The sequence below is a fragment of the Bubalus bubalis genome, chromosome X (genome assembly GCF_019923935.1).
Source record: "Bubalus bubalis isolate 160015118507 breed Murrah chromosome X, NDDB_SH_1, whole genome shotgun sequence".
Classification (NCBI taxonomy): domain Eukaryota; kingdom Metazoa; phylum Chordata; class Mammalia; order Artiodactyla; family Bovidae; genus Bubalus; species Bubalus bubalis.
Genome location: NC_059181.1, coordinates 54822820 through 54847801, shown reverse-complemented (window position 1 = coordinate 54847801; position 24982 = coordinate 54822820). Strand labels below are relative to the sequence as shown.

The 24982-nt window shown below is 41.9% G+C and overlaps 1 protein-coding gene across 3 annotated transcripts; it reads right to left on the bottom strand.

Annotated features, from left to right (window-relative positions):
* Window positions 1-4082: 4082 nt before the first annotated feature.
* Window positions 4083-23125, bottom strand: AKAP4 (A-kinase anchoring protein 4). 3 transcript variants are annotated; one of them, XM_044936862.1, is made up of 6 exons: window positions 8972-9324; window positions 8815-8873; window positions 8683-8733; window positions 8356-8457; window positions 4677-6818; window positions 4083-4447 (listed from the first exon to the last, which is right to left on the bottom strand). In XM_044936862.1, exons 1-6 carry the CDS (start codon window positions 9162-9164, stop codon window positions 4292-4294), a joined length of 2703 nt encoding a protein of 900 aa, XP_044792797.1. In that variant the 5' UTR covers window positions 9165-9324; the 3' UTR covers window positions 4083-4291. The 3 variants fall into 3 exon arrangements, with proteins under 3 accessions (XP_044792797.1, XP_006059541.3, XP_006059540.2); XM_006059479.3 differs by lacking the exons at window positions 8815-8873; window positions 8972-9324 and adding exons at window positions 21259-21354; window positions 23000-23125 and having other exon boundaries at window positions 4084-4447; XM_006059478.3 differs by lacking the exons at window positions 8815-8873; window positions 8972-9324 and adding exons at window positions 21259-21354; window positions 22243-22394 and having other exon boundaries at window positions 4085-4447.
* Window positions 23126-24982: the final 1857 nt, after the last annotated feature.

Below are 24982 nucleotides of genomic sequence, written 5' to 3'. Positions count from 1 at the left end.
GGTCCTTGCCATCTGCCTCTGCAAAGATTAAATCATGGTCACTGTAGCTGCTGACCTTCAACACCCCCTGAAAGGAGTTCAGGGTGGAGATCAAGAACAAGGCACTCTTCAGAGAGTTAGATATTTTCAGAAGATTTTATGAGTCCCAATTCTTACAACTTCTTATACCTAGAGAAATACTAACATGGTTAACAGTGACATCTGCTTTGGCTATTGAGAATATTACAACTAAAAGTAAAAATTGTGTAGTTATGGTTCAGACATCCAAGGAAATAACTAGGTAACACTATGCATGTAATTTCAGGCAGGTCCTTGTATTGCTAAGAACTTGAATTTTCTGAGCTGTGTTCGATTTGGATGCTGCTGGATGCCACCGACATTCTCAAAACAATGTCTGCTGGAAGCTAGTAACTGCAACCTTACTTTTTAAAGGTCTCCTCTTGTAACTATTATATTTCTAGACAAGGAAATTGCTTTAGATCATACATTAACAGAAAGAAGAGAGATGTATGATAACTAATAGATCCTGTTTGTGGTGGTGGTTTCATCCTAAGCCTTGTCTGACTCTTTGTGAACCCATAGCACCTATAATCTATATGTTAATACTCCATTAAAAGTTAAAACCTACTCATAAGACTAGACAACTGGCTACCTGGCTACAAGTCTCCCCAAAGTGCCAGGTCCAGACTGGGTTTCAAGCTTATTCTCCTGAAAAGAAATGAAATTTGTCTATTAAAATTCCACTTGTTATTCTTCCAACTATTTGTAATTTGGTCTGTTACACCACAATCACAGTCAAGGGATTGAGATTTTAATCATACAAGACTCAGATCCAGCACTTGGAAATCAGAAATACTTTCAGTTCAATGCCTGTTCTCCAAATTGAGCCAGCACTATGCTCCATCTTCTCCATGGAGAAGGCAATGGCAATCCACTCCAGTGTTCTTGCCTGGAGAATCCCAGGGACGGGGGAGCCTGGTGGGCTGCCGTCTATGGGGTCGCACAGAGTCGGACACGACTGAAGCGACTTAGCAGCATGCTCCATCTTGACAGGAAGTTGCCAGAGCCATAGTTGCCCAGTTCCCTGAATTAAAACTGAGCAAGACTCTGGGGCTCTGGACTACAAATCCTTTCTGTGTCCCCATTTTTTTTGGTAGGATATGGGCTTCATTCAACATCCTGACCTTCCCTGAGTTCCAAAGGCCAGATTCAAACAGTTGCTAATCAGAGAAGGGAGGGGATACAGAAACAGGGGAGGAGCAGTCAAGTGGTGTTACAGCCTTGGGGCAGGATCCTAGTTCATAATCAAGGAATATGTATAACAATATCTTTGAGTTGTGTAGAACTGGGACCCCACCCAGGTGGAGGATGGAAACTTCAAGCTGAATGCTAGATTCCTGGAACACCATAAGATCCACTGGAGAAGGAAATGGCAAACCACTCCAGTATTCGTGCCTGGAAAATCCCATGGATAGAGGAGCCTGGTGGGCTATAGTCCAAGAGTCGGACATGACTTAGTGACTAAACTACCACCACCACCCTATTACTTCACCACCAATCATTCAGAAGAAAGTCACACCATGCCAAGTCACACCTCATGCCAAATTTTGCCTTCCTTTTCTGGGGCCCAGTGATGACCATTCTGTTAGGCCTCCTGTTTGGCCCCTGTCTGTTTCATCTCTGACAGGGTCCAACAGTTTCAGGCTAAATTGTTACTATGAGGTGAATGTTGGTTTTAAGCACAGAATACCTCTGTTTAAGTCAGGTGGAGAGAGACTTCTGCTCTACTAGGCAGGACTACGTATGCCCACTGTCAGCTGAAAGTAATTACAGAAGAACCAGCCCTCTGCCCCAATTCCCAAGAAGTATCTTGAGTATAGGGCTTCCCTTATGGCTCAGCTGGTAAAGAATCTGCCCGCAATGTGGGAGACCTGGATTCGATCCCTGGAGAAGGGAAAGGCTACCCACTCTGTTAGGGGAAGCACACTGACTTAAACCGCCACCCTGGCCAGACACAATAGTAACCATTTGCATGAGTTGTTTTACACAACAGGAGGTCCTGGTAAGGAACAGGGAACTAATAAGCCACCACCAACCGGAAGAGTTCTGGAAAGGTCAAAAGGAGATACCACATGTCTGACCACCTCCCAGAGTCCTTCTTGCTGGCATCCATCTTGGCTGAACAAGTCCTGCACCACCAGGAAGGACTCTGAGCCAGAATGATTGGCTAAAGATAACCCAGAAACTAATCCTATCACCATAAAACTTGAGACTGTGAGCCACATGGCAGAGCAGTTCTCCTGGGTTCCCTTACCCTACTGCTCTCCACCCAGACACTCTTTCCCAATAAAATCTCTTGCTTTGTCAGCATATGTGTCTCCTCAGACAATTCATTTCCGAGTGTTAGACAAGAGCCCAGTTTCAGGCCCTGGAAGGGGTCCCCCTTCCTACAACAACTCCAGTATTCTGGTCTGGAGAATTTCCATGGACTATATAATCCATGGGGTCACAAAGAGTTGAACATGACTGATTGACTTTCACATATCTTGAGTATAAAGTATCTCCGGGGGAGTTGTGAGGGGAAACTGACTCAAATCATCTGCCCTGGCCAGGTACCGTAGTAACCGTCTGCATGAGTTACTTTCAACAGGAAGTCTTGGTAAGGAACACTGAACTAAGCAGCCACCATCAACTGGAAGAATTTGGGAAAGGTCAAAAGGAGATGCCACATGTCCTACTGACCTCCCAGAATTCTTGCTGGCATCCATCTTGGCTGAGCAATGCATGCGCTATCAGGAAGGACCCTGAGTCAGAATGATTTGTCCGAGACAACCCAGAAACTAATCCCATCACCATAAAACTGGAGACTGTGAGCCATGTGGCAGAGCAGTCTTCCTAGGTTCCCTTACCCTTCTGCTCTCTGCCCAGGCAACCCTTCTCAACAGTCTCTTGCTTCATCAGAAAAAAAAAAAATCTTTTTACAGAGCATCATCACATCTATTCCTGTAGTTTAATCTTTAAACAGGGAAGGTAACTTTGTCTACGTTTTGTGTGTGTGTGTGTGTGTGTGTGTGTTAGTCTCTCAGTCATGGCCGACTCTTTGCAACCCTATGGACTATAGCCTGCCAGGCTCCTCTGTCCATGGGATTCTCCAGGCAAGAACACTGGAGTGGGTTGCCATCTCCTTCTCCAGGGGATCTTCCTGGCCCAGGGATTGAACCCCAGTCTTCTGTACACTCGGCAGATTCTTTTACTGTCTGAGCCATCTGGGAAGCCCTGTCTACATTTTACAGGTAAATAAAAAGACTCAGAGTCTGCCTAGATGATTCTAAGGCCATGAAACTAAGTAAGAGTCCAAAGCTTTAACTTTTGAGTCCAGAATGATGCAAACTAGCCAACAGAGGACCACAGGGCTGGAAACACTGTCTTGATCTGATTTGTAATGAATTATAGCATTGTGATGGACTTCTGAGAAGTATACAAGAAATCTAGGAATTTAGTGCTAGTCTCAAAGGAGATATTGAGATTCACATAGGGTGGCTGTGAAGAATTTATCATTCTATAGCTTTGTTCTCTGCAAATTTTTTTCAAACTGCTGGAAAACAAGGAAATCTCATCAGTTGAAGGAAATGACTTATAAGGAAGCTTTGTGTGTGGGGAAGGATTGGATCCTGATGTAGTTCTGGGTGGTGTTTAACCATGTGTAGTGGACCCTGGGAGTGTATGTGTGTGCGTGAGTAATATGCTTTCTGAAGTTTGTTTTTCATCTAGGCTCCTATCTTCAAACTCTTAAAAGTGACCAAGAAATCTGCATTCTTGGGATTATAAGGGGGATTATCAAGTTATCTGCATAATTCAGGAAGAACAGGGAGGCCATGGTGGCAAACCTCTAAATAACTTGTGGACTGAGATTTGGATAAGCCAAATGACTTAGGAACTTGGACATGGGTTATACCCCTGTCTTGGTTGCTTAGAAAATAAACCAGGGTGAGATATGGACACAAGTCCAATACTGTATCACCATTCCTTGAAACTGGACCCAATTGCCTTAGATATATCTGACAAAGAAAACACTGGCACCATTTTTTTTTAATTTTTTTTTTATTCATTTTCTTTCCCAGCTTGTTGGGACACCCTGTATTTGCACAGTCCAACTGCTGATGTATTGGAAAATACAATCATGTAGAGTGCAGTTCACTGGCTTGATGGTAGGGGGTGTTCCAGCTGGGATGGAATGCTGCTGGGGGCGGGAAGTAAACGGAGAGGGAGAGGAGGCAAAGGAGTTGTTGGCTCACAGGTTAGCGAGCAGCCAGTCTAGCAGTTGTTTTCTAGCCATGTTTCCCACGGCTTCATCCAGTTGTCGTTCCTTGGCAAACTTCATGACCTCTTGAAGAAGATCTCCTACGCTGTACCCCTTCTCTGCTGCCTTAGCTGAAACTTCAGGAAGCTGTGCGAGAGCAGAGATAGCTTGAATCATGTGATGCTTTTAAAGCCAGGACCCAGAGGGAGAAAGTCACCTACACCCCACCCATCTTTCTGCCTATGATTCTTGGATTAAAGGCTGAAAAGATAGACTGAAAAAAAGAATGGACTGCTCTGAGTACAGTACTACCTCCCTGCCCCTACCCATTCCAGCCCCCTTTCTTCTTGTTCCTTGTTGTGTCGCTATCACTTACCTTCTCCAGTTGTCCATCATCGTCTTCCATGAAGTAGAGCATGGGTACATTGAATTGTGAGGCTGCAATCCACTGCAGGACAGCTTGGAGCTGCTTTTGCAAGCTGCTTGTTGAGCATTGATTATTGACGATGACTTCAGGTCCACGAGAGTCTTGGTAGCTCTGAGACATCCCAGCTTTGTAACTACATCTGGGGCCACTGGTCTGGTAAAAATTAGAGTTGTTGGATGAGGATGCTTGTTCTTCCAAATCAGTGAGGGCTGCCTTGTCGTTGCTATAGTTAGCCATGATAAGGCACAGCTTCATCACAGATTCTACCAGCTGATCTATAAATCGTCGGTTCACTTGCTTCATCCCACTGACAAAGTCAACTTCTTGATTGTCCTGGCCTTGTTCTTCCTCTCTGTCAGACTTCTTGAACATGGAGGTTGATTTGTTTGTCCTGATCTCGGAATGTTTGTTCTCACCTTCACAAAGATCTTCACAGTTGAAGGGGCTCTCATTAAGCAGTTTTTGAATAAGTGATAGAACCATGTTTGACATATCCAGCTTCTGGGAATCCAGATGTTGATTGTCCTTCAGAGAGGTGGATGGTCCAGGTGCTCCATGAGTTTCTAGATGTTTCATTGAAAGTGCCTTGGCACTTTGGCTACCTCCGCACTTTTCATATTGGACACTCTGGGTCATATAGCTCGTGGTACCAGGTGGACAGTCATCTTCACATGCCTCTTTGCCCTTGGCCTGCTGGGTCAGATGGTACTGGATCAGCGTAAGGGCAGAGACAATCAAGTCCTTTGCCAGTGAATCTGTGGAAGGGCTGATCTTCTCTCTCTTCTCCTCCTTATGGGGACAGGTTTTGCTAGGCATCTTGCCTTGATTACACTGCTTTTGGTTCCACATAGTCAGGCTCTCCTTGAGGATATGTTCACTGACTTTCTCAGCACTGGTCAAAGACTTGCATTCCTCTTGTTTCAACTTGCACTTGTCCTTTCCTTTCATCTCAGCCTTCATAGTTGAAAATTCAAGACTTTGGTTTTTGCGCTTGGTATCATGGGACCCGGCTTTCAAGGATGTATATGACAAACACTGAGATTTAGTTTCCTTTTTTTCACCAAGAAGAGCACTGACCAAACGTCTCAGCATAGCCTCCATGATATCAGCAGCATTTTGTTTCCCATGGTTGAACAGATTCCTCTTGATAGTTGAGACAAAGTCTGAGTCAGTCATCAGGACCCCAGTGATGTTATGTAGGTTCTTCATGCAGGAATCAATCAAATCTGACACAATTTCTTTGGTATGTTTCAATAGCACCCTCTTCAGGACCACACAAGCTGGAATTGGTTTCCCAGAGCTATGAAGTTTCAAGGTCTTCATAACAGAAACCATCATATCAGATGCCACTTGATTGGCATAAACCATGAGTCCTTTGCTGATGGATTCTGCAAATTCTTTGCTGTCTCTTTGGCACATTTGTTTGTCTCCACCTTTGTTCTTGTTGGATACTTCACTATACAGAAAGGTTTTTCGACCACCACCCCTACACTCCTCCCCAGTGCCCTGCATTTCTGCAGAGGTCACTTCTACAGCATCATGGGCCATTTCAGAAGCGATCTTGCTCACAGCACTGCGAGGGCTGTTTTTCCCTTTGTCCCCACTGGGTGGATAGATCGAATGATGAAGACATTTGCTCCCATTTTCTAATTTCTCCTTGATTTCCTTACGGGCCATCTGGATTACCAGAGAAGATAATCGATTGACATAGAAGGAGAGATCATCCATAGAACATTCTCCATCAGGGGAGATAACTGCCCTCTGATTACTAGGAGATTTGCCTGGAGGAGTAGAAGGACTCTGGTTATTGTTGGTGTTTTTGGCTGCTGTCATTTCCAGAGGTAGGCTCTGAGGTTCATTGTTCACACAATCCATGTTCAGGTGATCAGCATAGATGCTGTAGCACTTCCCAGAAGACAATTGTTGACATTTTCCCTCTGTCTCGCCTATTTTATGTTTACAACTGGAGGCTGAAGGGCTCAGTGCATGTTGGAAACCTAGGGCATACTTTTGAAGATCATTCAGAAGCCAGCTGAAGACACTTAAAGGATCAGAAGGAGCTTGTTTGAAAAGGCACACTGACCCCTCCATCTAAAAAAAGAACAACACCCATCCATAAGAGTTTGGATAGGTACTTCATTCCCCTATTTAGAAAATATATCTCTGAAGTTGCACAGATTAAGGATTTGGCCTTTAGAATTTTCATGGGCACATATCATACAATTATATACATTAATACACATTCAAGCACAAGTGGCAGTGACAAAAGCTTAGGGTATATACATTTGTACATTTAACTACATATAAGTGTTATCAATATATTTGTCAATTTCATTTGAGTATGTGAATTTATCACAGTATATGTCAAAAATGTGTCAGTGTCTCTGTTGTGTGTATATACACATTATTATATCAACTCATGAGTGTGAATGTGTCAGTCGATATTGTGTGTGAAAATGTGCCTGTGTGTATGTGTGCACATGTATGTCAGTGCACATGTGTGATATCACTGTGTGTAAGCGTGTGTCATAATGTACTGACATCATACTCATTGTATTATGTCATCTGTATAGGCCAGCATGTGCATGGTAATATGAATATTCAGTACATATGTGTGAATGTAAAAATATGCACGTATATCAGTGTGTCTCTTAATATGCTTGTCACTGTCACATGTAGCTTAAGTTACAATCAAGGAGACCTGCATTGTGTGTTATAAATATGGGCTCCTCTTTTTAAAACAAACACCAGGTGTATCCTTCTATTAAGACCCCAGAGTGAAGTTGGCCACCCCTAACTGAACCCAAAACCCTTTGGAGAATATTTTATAACTGGTTTTCCCTTCCTTAGAGTCCACTTTCATCATAATACATGTAAAAAATGCTTCAAAGGCATCTGTGGTCAGAAATGATGTTTCTGATCATAATATGAGCCTAGGAACACAGTACAAGGAATATTTAACTCTTTTGCACTGAAACCAGATATCTTGTTCCAATTATCAGCTACTCTAGGCTTCTAGGACTGTGAGAATTATCATGTGTGCTAATGCCTACCCCAAACCAGCTTATCAGGTGTAATTTGGGATATTTACACAAAAACAAAAAAATTCCATATGTGATAGTGGTGTGCAAATGTAATTGATTCAAACGTTATGGTACCCACTAGCCTGGGTAATCTCTTAGACAACAGGGTGGAGACCAGGCAACTACAGTGTTTGATTGTTGTGGATTCCTTCTTCTCCATATCTTCTCTATTGTTTTGGACACTGGGCAATGTGAGACACACAAGTCCATTACAAACCAACAAAGAACATTGCAAACGATCTTGCTTATAAGCCCGTGTCTTTGTTAAGAAAAGCACAGCAAGATTCTATTTGCAGGAGCTACTTGAAATCAAGAAAGGACATTCTGAGCCTCTCTGATTAGTGTCATTGTGAGATACTGTGAACTTACTGTGGGCATTGAACTTACCATGACTCTGAACTTAGGCATGTGTTCTCTAGAATGCCATAGTATTAAAATTTTGAGTCTGTTTGACAATAGTTCTCTTACTATCTCTGAACCAGAGCCCTCAGATTCAGCACTGAGCTCTGGGAATGAGAAAGGCTAGACTCAGGGGCTGTCTATACCTTAGACTGGTCTTGCTTCTCAGTATCCTTGATCACAATAATTTCTTTTTCTTCTAGAGTCTCCAGGTTTAAGTCACATTCTGAACTACAACCAGCAGCATCCTATGGAATTAAGAGATAAGATTCTTGTGAAAAGTTTCTTTTTTGAGATTTTTTCAATCTGCCCCCCTAGGCTACTACTTCAAAGCAAGAATGATGGCTTCCCACCTGAGTCCCCTCCACCTTTCCCCCCTCTGCCACAACCTTTCCTTTCTCATGCTGTCACTGATAACCCTTCTTGGCAGCTTCCTGCCCATTCCAACTCTGAGGGGAGGGGAGGGTACCCACCTTAGAATCTTTATCTTCCATGCTCAGGGTAGACACATCGACAAAGCATATCTGCATCAAATAGGAGGGTTAATTCAGAAAAATTCCAGAGAAAAGGCGTTAATTTCCCTAGAAGATGATAGTAGCACCTACCTTATCAGTTCTTGTGAGAATTGATTGAGATAGTGTGTGTAAAGCTTTTAGGAGAGTGCCTGGATATAGTTAAGTATGCAATAAACAACAGACAAATAATTTTTATTAGGCAGATAGAATCTTAACGTTACTACATTTCCTAAGTGAGAATACTTACTTGTGAAAGAGAGAGAGTTCAAAATACAGCACCCACATTTACTGAGAAAACCAAAAAGAGAGATGATTTGCCCAACTGACGTAAATTCAAAGGTATAACTTGTATTATAACTGGCTCCCAGTTTGGAGCACTTTCTACTGTTGCCAAAATGTGGTGTTTTTACTATTGATAACATAGATTTTAGGTGGCCCATGGATAAAAATTTTTGTGTTTAATAGGTAATTTTTAATTGTTATTCATTAGGAAAATACACACTAGAATATCAAATCTATCATATTATGGATAACAGTGTTTAGAGTGATGGTAATTTTTAAATGTAAGTCAATTTTTAAAACATTGTAGAGGAGGCAGTCCTAAGATGGTGGAGGAATATAGGACGGAGAGACCACTTTCTCCCCAAAAAATTCATTGCAAGACCATTTGAACGCTGAGCAAATTCCACAAAACAACCTCTGAACGCTGGCAGAGGACACCAGGCACCCAGAAAGGCAGCCCATTGTCTTCGAAAGGAGAACAAAGGACTGAGCGAATACCAGGGAAGAGCTAGCCGGCTGTGGACTGGCCCATCCCCCGCTGGAGGCAGGGAGACAGGTGGGCAGCAGCCAGAGCTGGAAAGGGGCAAACTCTGCCCTAAAGATGGCATCCTCTACCAAACTGCAAGCAGGCTTCCAGTAACCAAGACTTCCTGGGATTCTGGATGGTTAACATCCGCCAGGAGGATTGTAGCCAGAGATCAGCTCCCCAGAAGATACACACAGCACACCTGAGAGGGTGCGCCCACTGCCACCCAGGAAATCCAGCTGCTGGGACCAGGGAGGCGATAAGACGCACTGCACCTGGGGAGAGTGCACTCGCCAAGCACCTGGTTGCCTGAGCTACTCGGACTTGGGAAGGGAACAAAATGCAGGCCCAACCAAGTCTGTGCCTTTGTGGGGTACCCAAGAACCTGAACCTGAGCAACTAAGACCTGGGAAGTGCACGCAACCCAGGGCCTGCTTCAGACAGTTCCACTGCAGAGCAACCTAAAGCCTTAGCAGTGTAGACTGGAAAAGCACATACGCTGTGAGCAGGCGCAAACCCAGTGTGGCCGAGACACTGTGAGCACTCCCCACACATGCCAGTGATATTTGTTTGCAGTGTTCCTCCCTCCCCACAGCACAACTGAACAAGTGAGCCTAAATAAGTGACCACCTTCACCCCCTTGTGTCAGGGCGGAAATTAGACACTAAAGAGACCTGCAAACAGAAGAAGCCAAAATAAACAGAGGGGATCATCTTGGAAGTGACAGGTGCAACAGATTAAAACCCTGTAGTTAGCACTGACTACATAGGAAGGGGCCTATAGACCTTGAGAAGTATAAGCTGGAACAGGAACTATCTGAAACAGAACTGACCCCACACTGCCCACAACAGCTCCAGAGAAATTTCTAGATATATTTTTACTATTATCATTTTTTAATTAAAAAATTTTTAAAAATTTTAAGTCCTCTATTACTCCTTTAATTTTCATTTTTATAATCTACTATTACCTTGCAAAAGAGAAAAAAAGACCCTATTTTTAAAGCAAACTTCATATATATTTTTTATAATTTTTGTGATATTGTCTTATTTTTTTTTAATATTGTACTTTTGAGAGTATAACCTCTACTTTAAATTTTTAATCTTTGCTTTGTGGTATTTGTTATCAAATTTGAACCTTTAAGAATCCAATCTTGAGTACCCGTTTTTACTTAGGAGTGTGATTACTGGCTTGATTGCTCTCTTCCCCTTTTGACTCTCCTTTTTCTCCCCCAGGTTATTTCTATCTCTTCCCTCCCTCTTCTCTTCTCTACCCAACCTTGTGAATCTCTGTGGGTGTTCCAGGCTGTGGAGAACACTTAGGAAACTGATTATTACCTAGATCTGTCTCTCACCTTTTGATTCCCCCTTTTCTCCTCCTAGTCACCTCTATCTCCTTCCTCCCTCTTCCCTTCTCTATGTAACTCCATGAACCTCTCAGAGGGTTCCAGATTGTGGAGAGCACATAGGGAATTGATTACTGGCTAGATTGTTCTCTCCCCTTTTGATTCCCCCTCTTCTCCTCCTGGTCACCTCCATCTGCCTCCTCCCTCTTCTCTTCTCCATGTAACTCTGTGAACCTCTCTGGATGTCCCTCACTGTGGAGAATCTTTTCACCATTAACCTAGATGTTTTATCATTGGTGCTGTATGGATGGAGAAGTCTTGAGGCTACTGTAAGAACAAGACTGAAAACCAGAGGCATGAGGCTTAAACCCCAAACCTGAAAACACCAGAGAACTCCCGACTCCAGGGAACATTAATCAATAAGAGATCATCCAAAAGCCTCCAGACCTACTCTGAAACCAAGAACCACTCAAGAGCCAACAAATTCCAGAGCAAGACATGCCATGCAAATTCTCTAGCAACACAGGAACATAGCCCTGAGCTTCAGTATACAGGCTGCCCAAAGTCACACCAAATCCATAGACATCTCAAAACTCACTACTGGACACTTTATTGCACTCCAGAGAGAAGAAGTCCAGCTCCACCCACCAGAACACTGATGCAAGCTTCCCTAACCAGGAAACCTTGACAAGCCTCTGTTCCAACCCCACCCTCAGGGAGGAACCTCAACAATAAAGGGAAACCACAAACCGCCAGAATACAGAAAGACCACCCCCAAACACAGCAATCTAATCAAGATGAAAAGGCAGAGAAATACTAAGCAGGTAAAGGAACAGGATAAATGCCCACCAAACCAAACAAAACAAAAGAGGACGAGATAGGGAGTCTACCTGAAAAAGAATTCAGAATAATAGTAAAAATGATCCAAAATCTTGAAAACAAAATGGAGTTACAGATAAATAGCCCGGAGACAAGGATTGAAAAGATGCAAGAAAGGTTTAACAAGGACCTAGAAGAAATAAAAAAGAGCCAATCAATAATGAATAATGCAATAAATGAGATCAAAAACACTCTGGAGGGAACCAACAGTAGAATAACGAAGGCAGAAGACAGGATAAATGAGGTAGAAGATAGAATGGTAGAAATAAATGAAGTAGAGAGGAAAAAAAGAAAAAAGAATTAAAAGAAATGAGGACAACCCCAGGGACCTCTGGGACAATGTTAAATGCCCCAACATTCCAATCATAGGAGTCCCAGAAGAAGAAGACAAAAAGAAAGGCCATGAGAAAATACTTGAGGAGATAATAGTTGAAAACTTCCCTAAAATGAGGAAGGAAATAGTCACCCAAGTCCAAGAAACCCAGAGAGTCCCAAACAGGATAAACCCAAGGTGAAACACCCCAAGACACATATTAATCAAATTAACAAAGATTAAGCACAAAGAACAAATATTAGAAGCAGCAAGGGAAAAACAACAAATAACACACAAGGGGATTCCCATAAAGATAACAGCTGATCTTTCAATAGAAACACTTCAGGCCAGAAGGGAATGATACTTAAAGTGATGAAAGAGAAAAACCGGCAACCCAAATTGCTGTACCTAGAAAGGATCTCATTCAAATATGAAGGAGAAATCAAAAGCTTTACAGACAAGCAAAAGCTGAGAGAATTTAGCACCACTGAACCAGCTCTTCAACAAATGCTAAAGGATCTTCTCTAGACAGGAAACACAGAAGGGGTGTATAAACTCAAACCCAAAACAACAAAGTAAATGGCAACAGGATCATACTTATCAATAATTACCTTAAATGTAAATGGGTTGAATGGCCTAACCAAAAGACAAAGACTGGCTGAATGGATAAAAAAAAACAAGACCCCTATATATGCTGTCTAAAAGAGACCCACCTCAAAACAAGGGACACATACAGACTGAAAGTGAAGGGCTGGAAAAAGATATTTGATACAAATGGAGACCAAAAAAAAAAAAAAAATAAGCAGGAGTAGCAATACTCATACCAGATAAAATAGACTTTAAAACAAAGGCTGTGTAAAGGGACAAAGAAGAACACTACATAATAATCAAAGGATCAATCCAAGAAGAAGATATAACAATTATATATGCACACAACATAGGAGCACCACAATATATAAGGCAAATGCTAACAAGTATGAAAGGGGAATTTAACAATAACACAATAATAGTGGGAGACTTTAATACCCCACTCAAACCTATGGATAGATCAACTAAACAGAAAATTAACAAGGAAACACAAGCCTTAAATGATACAATGGACCAGTTAGACCTAACTGATATCTATAGGACATTTCACCCCAAAACAATGAATTTCACCTTTTTCTCAAGTGCACACAGAACCTTCTCCAGGATAGATCACATCCTGGGCCATAAATCTAGCCTTGGTAAATTAAAAAAAACTGAAATCATTCCAAGCATCTTTTCCGACCACAATGCAGTAAGATTAGATGTCAATTACAAGGAGAAAAACTATTAAAAATTTCAACATATGGAGGAACAATATGCTGCTGAATCCAACAAATCACAGAAGAAATCAAAAAAGAAATCAAAATATGCATACAAACAAATGAAAATGAAAACACAACAACCCAAAACCTGTGGGACACTGTAAAAGCAGTGCTAAGGGGAAGGTTCATAGCAATACAGGCATACCTCAAGAAACAAGAAAAAAGTCAAATAAATAACCTAACTCTACACATAAAGCAACTAGAAAAGGAAGAAATGAAGAACCCCAGGGTTAGTAGAAGGAAAGAAATCTTAAAAATTAGGGCAGAAATAAATGCAAAAGAAACAAAAGACCATAGCAAAAATCAACAAAGCCAAAAGCTGGTTCTTTGAGAAGATAAATTAAATTGACAAACCATTAGCCAGACTCATCAAGAAACAAAGGGAGAAAAATCGAATCAATAAAATCAGAAATAAAAATGGAGAGATCACAACAGACAACACAGAAATACAAAGGATCATAAGAGACTACTATCAGCAATTATATGCCAATAAAATGGACAACTTGGAAGAAATGGACAAATTCTTAGAAAAGTACAACTTTCCAAAACTGAACCAGGAAGAAATAGAAAATCTTAACAGACCCATCACAAGCACGGAAATTGAAACTGTAATCAGAAATTTCCAGCAAACAAAAGCCCAGGTCCAGACAGCTTCACAGCTGAATTCTACCAAAAATTTAGAGAAGAGCTAACACCTACCCTACTCAAACTCTTCCAGAAAATCGCAGAGGAAGGTAAACTTCCAAACTCATTCTATGAGGCCACCATCACCCTAATACCAAAACTTGACAAAGATGCCACAAAAAAAGAAAACTACAGGCCAATATCACTGATGAACATAGATGCAAAAATCCTTAACAAAATTTTAGCAATCAGAATCCAACAACACATTAAAAAGATCATACATCATGACCAAGTGGGCTTTATCCCAGGGATGCAAGGATTCTTCAATATCCGCAATTCAATCAATGTAATACACCACATTAACAAATTGGAATATAAAAGCCATATGATTATCTCAATAGATGCAGAGAAAGCCTTTGACAAAATTCAACATCCATTTATGATAAAAAAAAAAAAAACCTCTCCAGAAAGCGGGAATAGAAGGAACATACCTCAACATAATAAAAGCTATATATGACAAACCCACAGCAAACACTATTCTCAATGGTAAAAAATTGAAACCATTTCCCCTGAAGTCAGGAACAAGAAAAGGGTACCCAAATTCACCACGGCTATCCAACATAGTTTTGGAAGTTTTGGCCACAGCAATCAGAGCAGAAAAAGAAATAAAAGGAATCCAAATTGGAAAAGAAGAAGTAAAACTCTCACTGTTTGCAGATGACATGATCCTCTACATAGAAAACCCTAAAGACTCCACCAGAAAATTACTAGAGCTAATCAATGAATATAGTAAAGCTGTAGGATATAAAATCAACACACAGAAATCCCTTGCATTCCTATACATTAATAATGAGAAAATAGAAAGAGAAATTAAGGAAACAATTCCATTCACCATTGCAACGAAAAGAATAAAATACTTAGGAATATATCTTGGAGAAGGCAATGGCACCCCACTCCAGTACTCTTGCCTGGGAAATCCCATGGATGGAGAAGCCTGGTGGCCTGCAATCCATGGGGTCGCTAAGAGTCGGACACAACTGAGCGACTTCACTTTCACTTTTCACTTTCATGCATTGGAGAAGGAAATGGCAACCCACTCCAGTGTTCTTGCCTGGAGAATCCCAGGGATGGGTGAGCCTGGTGGGCTGCCATCTATGGGGTCGCACAGGGTCGGCCGCGACTGAAGTGACTTAACAGCAGAAATATATCTACCTAAAGAAACATGGTGATAGTAGCAAGGTCTGATGCTGTAAAGAGCAATATTGCATAGGAACCTGGAATGTCAGGTCCATGAATCAAGGCAAATTGGATGTGGTCAAAGAAGAGATGGTGAGAGTGAATGTCGACATTCTAGGAATCAGCGAACTAAAATGGACTGGAATGGGTGAATTTAACTCAGATGACCATTATATCTACTACTGCGGGCAGGAATCCCTCAGAAGAAATGGAGTAGCCATCATGGTCAACAAAAGAGTTCGAAATGCAGTACTTGGATGCAATCTCAAAAATGACAGAATGATCTCTGTTCGTTACCAGGGCAAACCATTCAATATCACAGTAATCCAGGTCTATGCCCCAACTGGTAATGCTGAAGAAGCTGAAGTTGAACGGTTCTATGAAGACCTATAAGACCTTTTAGAACTAACACCCAAGAAAGATGTGCTTTTCATTATAGGGGACTGGAATGCAAAAGTAGGAACTCAAGAAACACCTGGAGTAACAGGCAAATTTGGCCTTGGAATACAGAATGAAGCATGGCAAAGACTAATAGAGTTTTGCCAAAAAAATGCACTGGTCATAGCAAACACCCTCTTTCAACAACATAAGAGAAGACTCTACACATGGACATCACCAGATGGTCAACACCGAAATCAGATTGATTATATTCTTTGCAGCCAAAGATGGAGAAGCTCTATACAGTCAGCAAAAACAAGACCAGGAGCTGACTGTGGCTCAGATCATGAACTCCTTATTGCCAAATTCAGACTGAAATTGAAGAAAGTAGGGAAAACCACTAGACCATTCAGGTATGACCTAAATCAAATACCTTATGATTTTACAGTGGAAGTGAAAATTGATTTAAGGGACTAGATCTGATAGACTGCCTGATGAACTATGGACTGAGGATCATGACATTGTACAGGAGACAGGGATTAAGACCATCCCCATGGAAAAAAGAAAGCAAAAAAGAAAAATGGTTGTTTGGGGAGGCCTTACAAATAGCTGTGAAAAGAAGAGAAGCGAAAAGCAAAGGAGAAAAGGAAAGATATAAGCCTCTGAATGCAGAGTTCGAAAGAAGAGCAAGGAGAGATAAGAAAGCCTTCCTCAGCGATCAATGCAAAGAAATAGAGGAAAACAACAGAATGGGAAAGACTAGAGATCTCTTCAAGAAAATTAGAGATACCAAGGGAACATTTCATGCAAAGATGGGCTCGATAAAGGACAGAAATGGTGTGGACCTAACAGGGGCAGAAGATATTAAAAAGAGGTGGCAAGACTACACAGAAGAACTGTACAAAAAAGATCTTCACGACCCAGATAATCATGATGGTGTGATCACTGACCTAGAGCCAGATATCCTGGAATGTGAAGTCAAGTGGACCTTAGGAAGCATCCCTACAAACAAAGCTAGTGGAGGTGATGGAATTCCAGTTGAGCTATTCCAAATCCTGAAAGATGATGCTGTGAAAGTGCTGCACTCAATATGCCAGCAAGTTTGGAAAACTCAGCAGTGGCCACAGGACTGGAAATGGTCAGTTTTCATTCCAATCCCAAAGAAAGGCAATGCCAAAGAATGCTCAAACTACCGCACAATTGCACTCATCTCACACGCTAGTAAAGTAATGCTCAAAATTCTCCAAGCCAGGCTTCAGCAACACGTGAACCATGAACTTCCAGATGTTCAAGCTGGTTTTAGAAAAGGCAGAGGAACCAGAGGTCAAATTGCCAACATCCGCTGGATCATCGAAAAAGCCAGAGAGTTCCAGAAAAACATCTATTTCTGCTTTATTGACTATGCCAAAGCCTTTGACTGTGTGGATTACAATAAACTGAGGAAAATTCTCAAAGAGATGGGAATACCTGACCTGCCTCTTGAGAAATTTGTATGCAGGTCAGGAAGCAACAGTTGGAACTGGACATGGAACAACAGACTGGTTGCAAATAGGAAAAGGAGTACATCAAGGCTGCATATTGTCACCCTGCATATTTAACTTATATGCAGAGCACATCATGAGAAATGCCGGGCTGGAGGAAGCACAAGCTGGAATCAAGATTGCCAGGAGAAATATCAATAACCTCAGATATGCAGATGACACCACCCTTATGGCAGAAAGTGAAGACGAACTAAAAAGCCTCTTGATGAAAGTGAAAGAGGAGAGTGAAAAAGTTGGCTTAAAGCTCAACATTCAGAAAACGAAGATCATGGCATCTGGTCCCATCACTTCATGGGAAATAGATGGGGAAACAGGGGAAACAGTGTCAGACTTTATTTTTTGGGGCTCCAAAATCACTGCAGATGGTGACTGCAGCCATGAAATTAAAAGACGCTTACTCCTTGGAAGGAAAGTTATGACCAACCTAGATAGCGTATTGAAAAGCACAGACATTACTTTGCCAACAAAGGTCCGTCTAGTCAAGGCTATGTTTTTTCCTGTGGTCATGTATGGATGTGAGAGTTGGACTGTGAAGAAAGCTGAGGGCCAAAGAATTGATGCTTTTGAACTGTGGTATTGGAGAAGGCTCTTGAGAGTCCCTTGGACTACAAGGAGATCCAACCAGTCCATTCTGAAGGAGATCAGCCCTGGGATTTCTTTGGAAGGAATGATGCTAAAGCTGAAACTCCAGTACTTTGGCCACCTCATGCAAAGAGCTGACTCATTGGAAAAGACTCTGATGCTGGGAGGGATTAGGGGCAGGAGGAGAAGGGGACGACAGAGGATGAGATGGCTGGATGGCATCACTGACTCGATGGACATGAGTCTGAGTGAACTCCGGGAATTGCTGATGAACAGGGAGGCCTGGCATGCTGTGATTTATGGGGTCGCAAAGAATCAGACACGACTGAGCGACTGAACTGAACTGAACTGAATGGAAAGACACAAAAGACCTATATATAGAAAACTATCAAACACTGATGAAAAAAAAATCAAAGAGGACACTAATAAATGGAGAAATATACCATGTTCATGGATTGGAAGAATCAATATAGTGAAAAAAAGTATAGTACCCAAAGCAATCTATAGATTCAATGCCATTCCTATCAAGCTACCAATGGTATTTTTCACAGAGCTAGAACAAATAATTTCACAATTCGTATGGAAATACAAAAAACCTCGTATAGCCAAAGCAATCTTGAGAAAGAAGAATGGAACTGGAGGAATCAACCTGCCTGACTTCAGGCTCTAGTACAAAACCACAGTCATCAAGACAGTATGGTACTGGCACAAAGACACAAATATAGATCAATGGAACAAAATAGAAAGCCCAGAGATAAATCCACGCACCTATGGGCACCTTATCTTTTACAAAGGAGGCAAGAATATACAGTGGAGAAAAGACAATCTCTTTAACAAGTGGTGCTGGGAAAACTGGTCAACCACTTGTAGAATGAAACTAGATCACTTTCTAACACCATACTCAAGAATAAACTCAAAATGGATTAAAGATCTAAATGTAAGACCAGAATCTATAAAACTCTTAGAGGAGAACATAGGCAAAACACTCTCCGACATAAATCACAGTAGGATCCTCTATGACCCACCTCCCAGAATAGTGGAAATAAAAGCAAAAATAAACAAATGGGACCTAATTAAAATTAAAAGCCTCTGCACAGCAAAGGAAACTATAAGGAAGGTGAAAAGACAGCCTTCAGAATGGGAGAAAATAATAGCAAATGAAGCAACTGACAAATTAATCTCAAAAATATGCAAGCAACTCCTGCAGCTCAATTCCAGGAAAATAAACAACCCAATCAAAAAATGGGCCAAAGAACTGAACAGACATTTCTTCAAAGAAGACATACAAATGGTTAACAAACACATAAAAAGATGCTCAACATCATTCATTATCAGAGAAATGAAAAGATGCTCAACATCACTCATTATCAGAGAAATGCGAATCAAAACCACAATGAGGTACCATTTCACGCCAGTCAGAATGGCTGCGATCCAAAAGTCTACAAGTAATAAATGCTGGAGAGGGTGTGGAGAAAAGGGAACCCTCTTACACTGTTGGTGGGAATGCTAACTAGTACAACCACTATGGAGAACAGTGTGGAGATTCCTTAAAAAACTGGAAATAGAACTGCCATGCTGCCGCTGCTGGTGCTAAGTCACTTCAGTCGTGTCCGACTCTGTGTGACCCCATGGACGGCAGCCCATCACGCTCCCCTGTCCCTGGGATTCTCCAGGCAAGAACACTGGAGTGGGTTGCCATTTCCTTCTCCAATGCATGAAAGTGAAAAGTGAAAAGTGAAAGTGAAGTCGCTCAGTCATGTCCGACTCCTAGTGACCCCATGGACTGCAGCCTACCAGGCTCCTCCATCCATGGGATTTTCCAGGCAAAAGTACTGGAGTTGGGTGCCATTGCCTTCTCCGAGAACTGCCATATGACCCAGCATTCCCACTAATGGGCATACGCACTGAGGAAACCAGAATTGAAAGAGATACGTGTACCCCAATGTTCATCGCAGCACTGTTTACAATAGCTAGGACATGGAGGCAACCTAGATGTCCATCAGCAAAAGAATGGATAAGAAAGCTGTGGTACATATTCACAATGGAATATTACTCAGCCATTAAAAAGAATACATTTGAATCAGTTCTAATGAGGTGGATGAAACTGGAGCCTATTATACAGAGTGAAGTAAGCCAGAAAGAAAAACACCAATACAGTATACTAATGCATATATATGGAATTTAGAAAGATGGTAACAATAACCCTGTGTACAAGACAGCAAAAGAGACACTGATGTATAGAATGGTCTTATGGACTCTGTGGGAGAGGGAGAGGGTGGGAAGATTTGGGAGAATGGCATAGAAACATGTAAAATATCATGTATGAAACGAGTTGCCAGTCCAGGTTCGATGCACGATACTGGATGCTTGGGGCTGGTGCACTGGGACGACCCAGAGGGATGGAATGGGGAGGGAGGAGGGAGGAGGGTTCAGGATGGGGAACACATGTATACCTGTGGCGGATTCATTTTGATATTTGGCAAAACTAATACAATTATGTAAAGTTTAAAAAAAAAAAAAAAAGAATACATTTGAATCAGTTCTAATGAGGTGGATGAAACTGGAGCCTATTATACAGGGTGAAGTAAGCCAGAAAGAAAATCACCAATAGAGTAGTATACTAATGCATATATATGGAATTTAGAAAGATAGTAATGATAACCCTATATGCGGTACAGTGAAAGAGATACAGATGTATAGAACAGTCTATTGGACTCTGTGGGAGAGGGCTAGGGTGGAATGATCTGAGAGAATACCAATGAAACATGTATATTATCATATGTGAAACAGATCGCCAGTCCAGGTTCGATGCATGAGGTAAGGTGCTCAGGGCTGGTGCACTGGGATGACCTAGAGGGATGGGATGGGGAGGGAGGTGGGAGGGGGGTTCAGGATGGGGGACACACATACCCATGGCTGATTCATGTGAATGTATGGCAAAAACCACTACAATAATGTAATTTAATTAGCCTCCAATTAAAATAAATAAATTAAAAAAAAACATTGTAGAAATACATATTAAATAACAGTATGAGTGGTGCTTGAACATGATAAAAAATATGAAGTACTATGTAAATCACTCTTAGTTTTGGAACATAGCATTAAGTATTTTGCCCCCCTGAGGGAGTCCAACTTTGGGGCAACTTACTGGTAGCTAGGCAACATCATTATGACTTCAGAGGTGTGAGGTAGTGAAGGCTGGTAACTAGGCAACCACCACCCCTCACTCCCCTCAGCCTCCCTCCCCGGCCTGCCCCCCCCCAGATCCTTTGCATCACTCACCGCCCCCCCCCCCCGATCCTTTGCACCCCGTCCTTTAATTGTGACTGTGTTATCCATGACCTCATTGATCCCCCACAGACCTTACTGAGCTTGAATCCTTGGAGAGGTCACTATCCATTAGCCTATCCTGGGCTCCAGGATATCTATACCCAAACACTAATCTTTTCCACTCCTTGGTAGGAGTCATTTTTGTGTCTTACCACTTTCCGGTCCTGATCTTGTTGTCCTCTTGGGCTGTAGAGATTAACCTTGCACACGCCCCTGCGGCTGTATAACCAGTCAATATCATCAGACATCTGGAAAGAGAAATGAAATAAATATTAAAGTCTAATATATGATTTTAAGAAACTGAATTGGTAAAGAATCCCTGGAGGGCTTTCTGAAACCCATCTGTGTTTCATATAAGTTTTAGGTTGGGAACTGATAGGGTAAGCCATGGGGGAAGGACACTCTGAAATGTTTGGACCTGAAGATCAAAATCTTTTAGCTCAGTCCATGGTCTTCTTTAATTTAGATTCCCCACACCAACTATTTGAAACCAAGGGAGTATCATATTGACCTGGGAAAATGCCAGTCAGGAAAAATGACAACCTGGGAAACAAATTTAAAAGGGGGTCTACACACTGTAGGGGAATCAAGTTCACCTCATTCCCTTTAACTGAATTTTAGCTAAACCTAGTCTAACCCACGTCTTCGGTTAACAGCTATAATACCACATAGGGCCACTGGAGAAGACCAAGGTCAATACTAGTAAAGTGAATAAAGATTTCAACATATAGAACAAGTTTCTGAACATTGAGACCGCTCAGTCTAATAAGTATAACTAAGAGACAAATGTCTGAGGGAAGATCAGACCCTGATCCCATAGGACAAAGTTTAATTTTACTTTTGAAAGAGAGAATAAACTCTGCCAACTTCCTTCAAACCCCTTGACACCTCCCACACTTTTCTCTCCCTCCTTTCCTCCTCTTTCTCTTCCTCCCTTCCACCTTCCCTCCTTTTCTCCCTCTCTCGTCCTTCCTCCCTCCTCCCTGCTCTTTCTCCTTTCCCATCCTCCCTCCCTCCCTCTCTCTCCTTTCCTCTGCCTCTCTCAGTCTCAACATTTTAATAACTATCTTCTGATGGCTAGCCTTTCACAGGATACTAAAAAAAACTGTAAAAAATAAAATTTATAAACTCATTACCTTGATAATGAAGTTATTTTAGACTTCGGCTGAAAATGTGCCACCTAGAAGGGAGATGGGCCCCTTGAGATGGAAGTGGGCAGTGCCAAGTTCTTGGGCACGTGCAGCTGGCTGCCACCCCCGTCAGCTGTTGGATGAGACTGAGGGAGCCAGGCTCTTGCCTGCTGCTTTTGCCCTGGTGTGTGACATCAGGGTTTGTTGAATCATAATGCCTGAAACCATAGCAACCCAGCAGAGGCGGGGCAGGCTGGCAAACTCAGTAGCCCTCCATGTCAAAAGCATATCAAGTTATCTACTGTACAACACATCTTTTTCTGTTCTATACAGAAGAGTACACATATTTCTTTTATATTTTGTCCTACTCACAACTCCTTAAGACTTCCCTTCACATTCACAGATCCTTAAGGCCTCCCTTCATGTTCAGAACGCCTTAAGATCCCCCTTCTCATTCCTTTTCAACCTAGACTTCCAGTACCATCTAGTCATATTAGTTACCAGTGTGGTGGGGTCTATTTTTCATATACAGATTGACCACCAGCCTCTCTGAGCATAACAGTATTAATTTTCATAGCTTATTTCCCTTTGGCAATAAATCTTTGGATTTATGTAGAAATAGAGAAACATTAAAGTCCTTTCTGGGTATCCTGAATAAAAATATGAAAGAAAATTTGAGGCAGCCTCAGCCCCTTCTGTAGTTTCACCTCACCATTAGGACATCCCAGTAGCTAGTCAAAAAGAAGGAAGAAGATGCCCTTACCTTTGTAGTATCAGAATAGGCTATCTTGTAGGACATTGGAATGGCTTTTTCTTTTAAATTTGGATGGTGTGATGACCCTTTCAGTTTGGCTCAAGATGGTGCTGCTTTCCTCAACCCTCCATACCCTCCTAAAGACTTGATTGCCAGTTGGTACCAGAACTTATACTTCATGACATCACTGTTTCCATGGAGAACAGTGACAGCACAGTCAGGAACTTTGTCCTTAGGATTCTAGTGTCTACTTCGTCCAGTAAGCTTTAACCTTTCTTCATGAGACATAATTAGCGCCACCCCCCCAAAGCCAATCCACTTGGGTCAGGGTCAGCCTTTCACATACTCCTCAACCCATGAAAAGACCTGAGCCTCACTTATTCTTTTCCATTATGGTCAGTGACAGATTGCTGGCTACAGTGTTTCTTAAAGCAATATCCACCCATTTGAGATGCCTTCAGGTTAGCCCCAGTTTGGAAGCATTAGCCTGTAACCAAATCCTCTTATTGTGCCCAAGTCTTATCTTGGTTTTTCCTTGTCCTTTCTCCACCAGCCTTCACCTTAACCTCATGGGAACAAATGTATCTAAATTAAAAATCAGTTAAGATGAACACCTAAATCACAGTTTCAAATCCTTGGTTCTACCTTCATTTCTTCTTTCATCTGTTACCTCAAATCACATGTCTTAACCCTCCTGTACAATTTTTATATTGTCAGTTCATGGCATCAGAGACAAACAGAGCTGGACCTTTGTTTGAGGTGGCAAAACTTATTTTATTCAGGCTACTGAAGTAAGGGAGATAACTCAGATGAACAGAGCTCAATCCACTGAAACAAAAGGCCTTTAAAATGCTGGGAAGTGCTAGAGGAAGTAAAATCTTGGTGGCGCAGTGGTAAGGAATCTGCCTGCCAGTGCAGGAGATGCAGGAGATGTGGGTTTGATCCCTGGGTCAGGAAGATCCCCTGAAGAAGAAAATAGCTACCCACTCCAGTATTCTAGCCTGGAATATTCCATGGACAGAGGAGTGATGAGGGAAATCTGTGTGGTGGGAGGTTAATCAATGTGATCAGGACATCTGTGTTTGCTAACTGGTGCTTATCAAAGTTAGATTCCTACCTTTCCATAGAGACTGGGAGACAGGGGCCCTGTCTTTCTTGATGATTACATTTCAAAGGGATGACTCCCAGGCCTTCGAGAAACATTTTCCTGGGTTATAGAGGATACATTTCAAAGGGACAGAGAAAAGATTTACAATCACAAGTTTTCTAATGTAAATTTCTGAGAAAAGGAAGATCAGGGGGCTATAGTCAGGTTTTGGCTGAAATAAACAGTAAATTCTTTTGGCACTTTTGAACTTTCTCAGACAGGCATTTTAAAGAGGTTGGTATCATCATCCCACGGACATGGCCTTGAATTGATAGAAACTATGCTGGTGTTTGTTCAAGTCTCTTAATGTAGAGAGTGGATGAAATTGTTTGTGCTGAAGGTTATAGTTCTTTCTAGGCCAAGGTTGCAGAGAAGGCAATGGCACCCCACTCCAGTACTCTTGCCTGGAAAATCCCATGGATGGAGGAGCCTGGTGGGCTGCAGTCCATGTAGTCGCAAAGAGTCAGACACAACTGAGCGACTTCCCTTTCACTTTTCACTTTCATGCATTGGAGAAGGAAATGGCAACCCACTCCAGTGTTCTTTCCTGGAGAATCCCAGGGACAGGGGAGCCTGGTGGGCTGCTGTCTATGGGGTCGCACACAACTGAAGCGACTTAGCAGCAGCAGCAGCAGACCAAGGTTGAGGCCTAGTTGAGAAGGCAGCTCAGAGGAACCTGACTATATCAAACCATCATGTTATATACCTTAAATATATACAACTTTACTAAAAAATAAGTTTGGGTCAAGGAAGGCGTCTTTGTCAATGGTTAGAATACTTAATACAGGACTTGTTTTTCCTATACTACTCTTTGGTCAGGGGAACTTTTGATGATTAAAGAAAAA